This window comes from Talaromyces stipitatus, genomic scaffold (genome assembly GCF_000003125.1).
Source record: "Talaromyces stipitatus ATCC 10500 scf_1105507295515 genomic scaffold, whole genome shotgun sequence".
Taxonomy (NCBI): domain Eukaryota; kingdom Fungi; phylum Ascomycota; class Eurotiomycetes; order Eurotiales; family Trichocomaceae; genus Talaromyces; species Talaromyces stipitatus.
Genome location: NW_002990118.1, coordinates 483,279 through 484,832, shown reverse-complemented (window position 1 = coordinate 484,832; position 1,554 = coordinate 483,279). Strand labels below are relative to the sequence as shown.

Genomic DNA, 1,554 nt, shown 5'->3' with positions numbered 1-1,554 from the left:
AATTGCTGTCCGGGAGGCTACTCCAGCCTCAATTCGCCCTAGCACGTCAAGCAGCAGCACCTGGAGCCCAAAAACGCCTTACAATGCCCGTACGCTAGAAAAACAGGCCAAATCTGTCAAGAGATCTCTCAATATGGGAGATTTAGACAGCAATTCGCCATCGTGTCCGGCTTTTAACCAGTTGATCAAGGGATCCCTTGTAGTGATGCACCAAGCTGCCATTTTAGCTAGGGAGAACCATAACCTACGCGAAGCAAATGATATTTTACAGAAGCGCCGCACTCGCCGTACAAAAGCCCTACAAGCCGATGGTATTTTGACAGTCGCTGAAGGCCGAGAGCTTGCTCAGGAGCTTCCTGAAGAGGCTCAACCCCCTCCTCCACCCAACGGGAGCGCGCCTTTGCAGCCAGCTCAACGGGCCCCCCCAAGGTGTAGTAATTGCTGGGAAATAGGGCATAAGCGCAATCGCTGTCCAAATATATCTACATAGGTAAATATTAATTTATTCACTGTTTGCATATAAATTGTACGAGTTCTTTGAACCAAGTGGGATGCGGCTGTGCCACTTACCCGGGTGCGCCGTTTACCCGTGAAACACGTTAGCTTAGATTACCAATAACAACAACCAGCACATTAACAAGATAGTTGACGTCACGTGATAACATCACGTGACTAAGGCTACATGTTGGATATTTGATACGCTAATCCCAATCAGGATGTCATTACTAATCATGATTCCTCGGAATAACGACATATCCGTGAGAACATGAGAGCCAAACTCAAGCCTACATTTTGGAGTCAGGATTGTCATTTATCCCGTAAATCCGTGATACTTTGCCACTATGATGTGTATATAAAGAGGATCAAGATGTATAGTTAGCTATGTTTTAGAAGACGTGCAAATCAGAGTCAATTATTCCTCACCCAAATTGTACAACTCCTATCAGAGCCTAACCCCGTTCGGACTAGTACCAAAAGATTCCAATACTACACAAGGAATCCCTTACACGTCAGTGTCAGATATCTTGAAGAAGAGACAGACAATCAGAAGAATATGACTTTACCAATTGGTTACTAAGCTATTTGTATGCACATGTGCAGAAGCGAACCCACAGTTGCTTTGATTGACGCGTAGGCTGACCTTCTTCCACGCCACAAAACACAGCGCCCACATCTATTGTATTAATCTAACGCTGATACTTAGCTTTAAGAGTTTTACCATGTACTATTATTATGCTGTTAAGAAATGCTAGATGTTCTGCAGTTATAATACCCTGATGCGCCATAGTTTTCATGACCCTGGTATCTGTGAAAGGGTCAATCTTACTGTATTGCTGAGCTGAGCTACATACAATGAGGTACACGTACACGAGAATATTTGACATGGAGAGAAAAAGAAAGGAAGGAAACAAGCTCTCGATCCAGCCACAGAGATCTATATAATCTCTGTGCGTGGCACCTTGCTAAATACAGTACCGCTCTGGCGGTTCCCTATCTGGCAACCCGTAGGGCTGCAGCCCTACGACGGGAATGGCTTCACCTTTGACCTGGTAC

At 45.0% G+C, this 1,554-nt stretch overlaps 2 protein-coding genes across 2 annotated transcripts in view; both read left to right on the top strand.

Moving 5' to 3' along the window:
• TSTA_042060 (pogo transposable element, putative) overlaps window positions 1–177 on the top strand; it is a gene marked incomplete at both ends in the record, with an annotated part of 4,067 nt that extends 3,890 nt beyond the window's left edge. The window contains 2 exons of the mRNA XM_002484639.1: window positions 43–89; window positions 151–177. Coding sequence (XP_002484684.1) covers window positions 43–89; window positions 151–177 — 74 coding nt within the window. The remainder of the gene's footprint in view (window positions 1–42; window positions 90–150) is intronic.
• Window positions 178–1,530: 1,353 nt separating this feature from the next.
• The window catches only part of TSTA_042050 (uncharacterized protein), a gene marked incomplete at both ends in the record, with an annotated part of 626 nt that continues 602 nt past the window's right edge, over window positions 1,531–1,554 (top strand). The window contains one exon of the mRNA XM_002484638.1: window positions 1,531–1,554. Coding sequence (XP_002484683.1) covers window positions 1,531–1,554 — 24 coding nt within the window.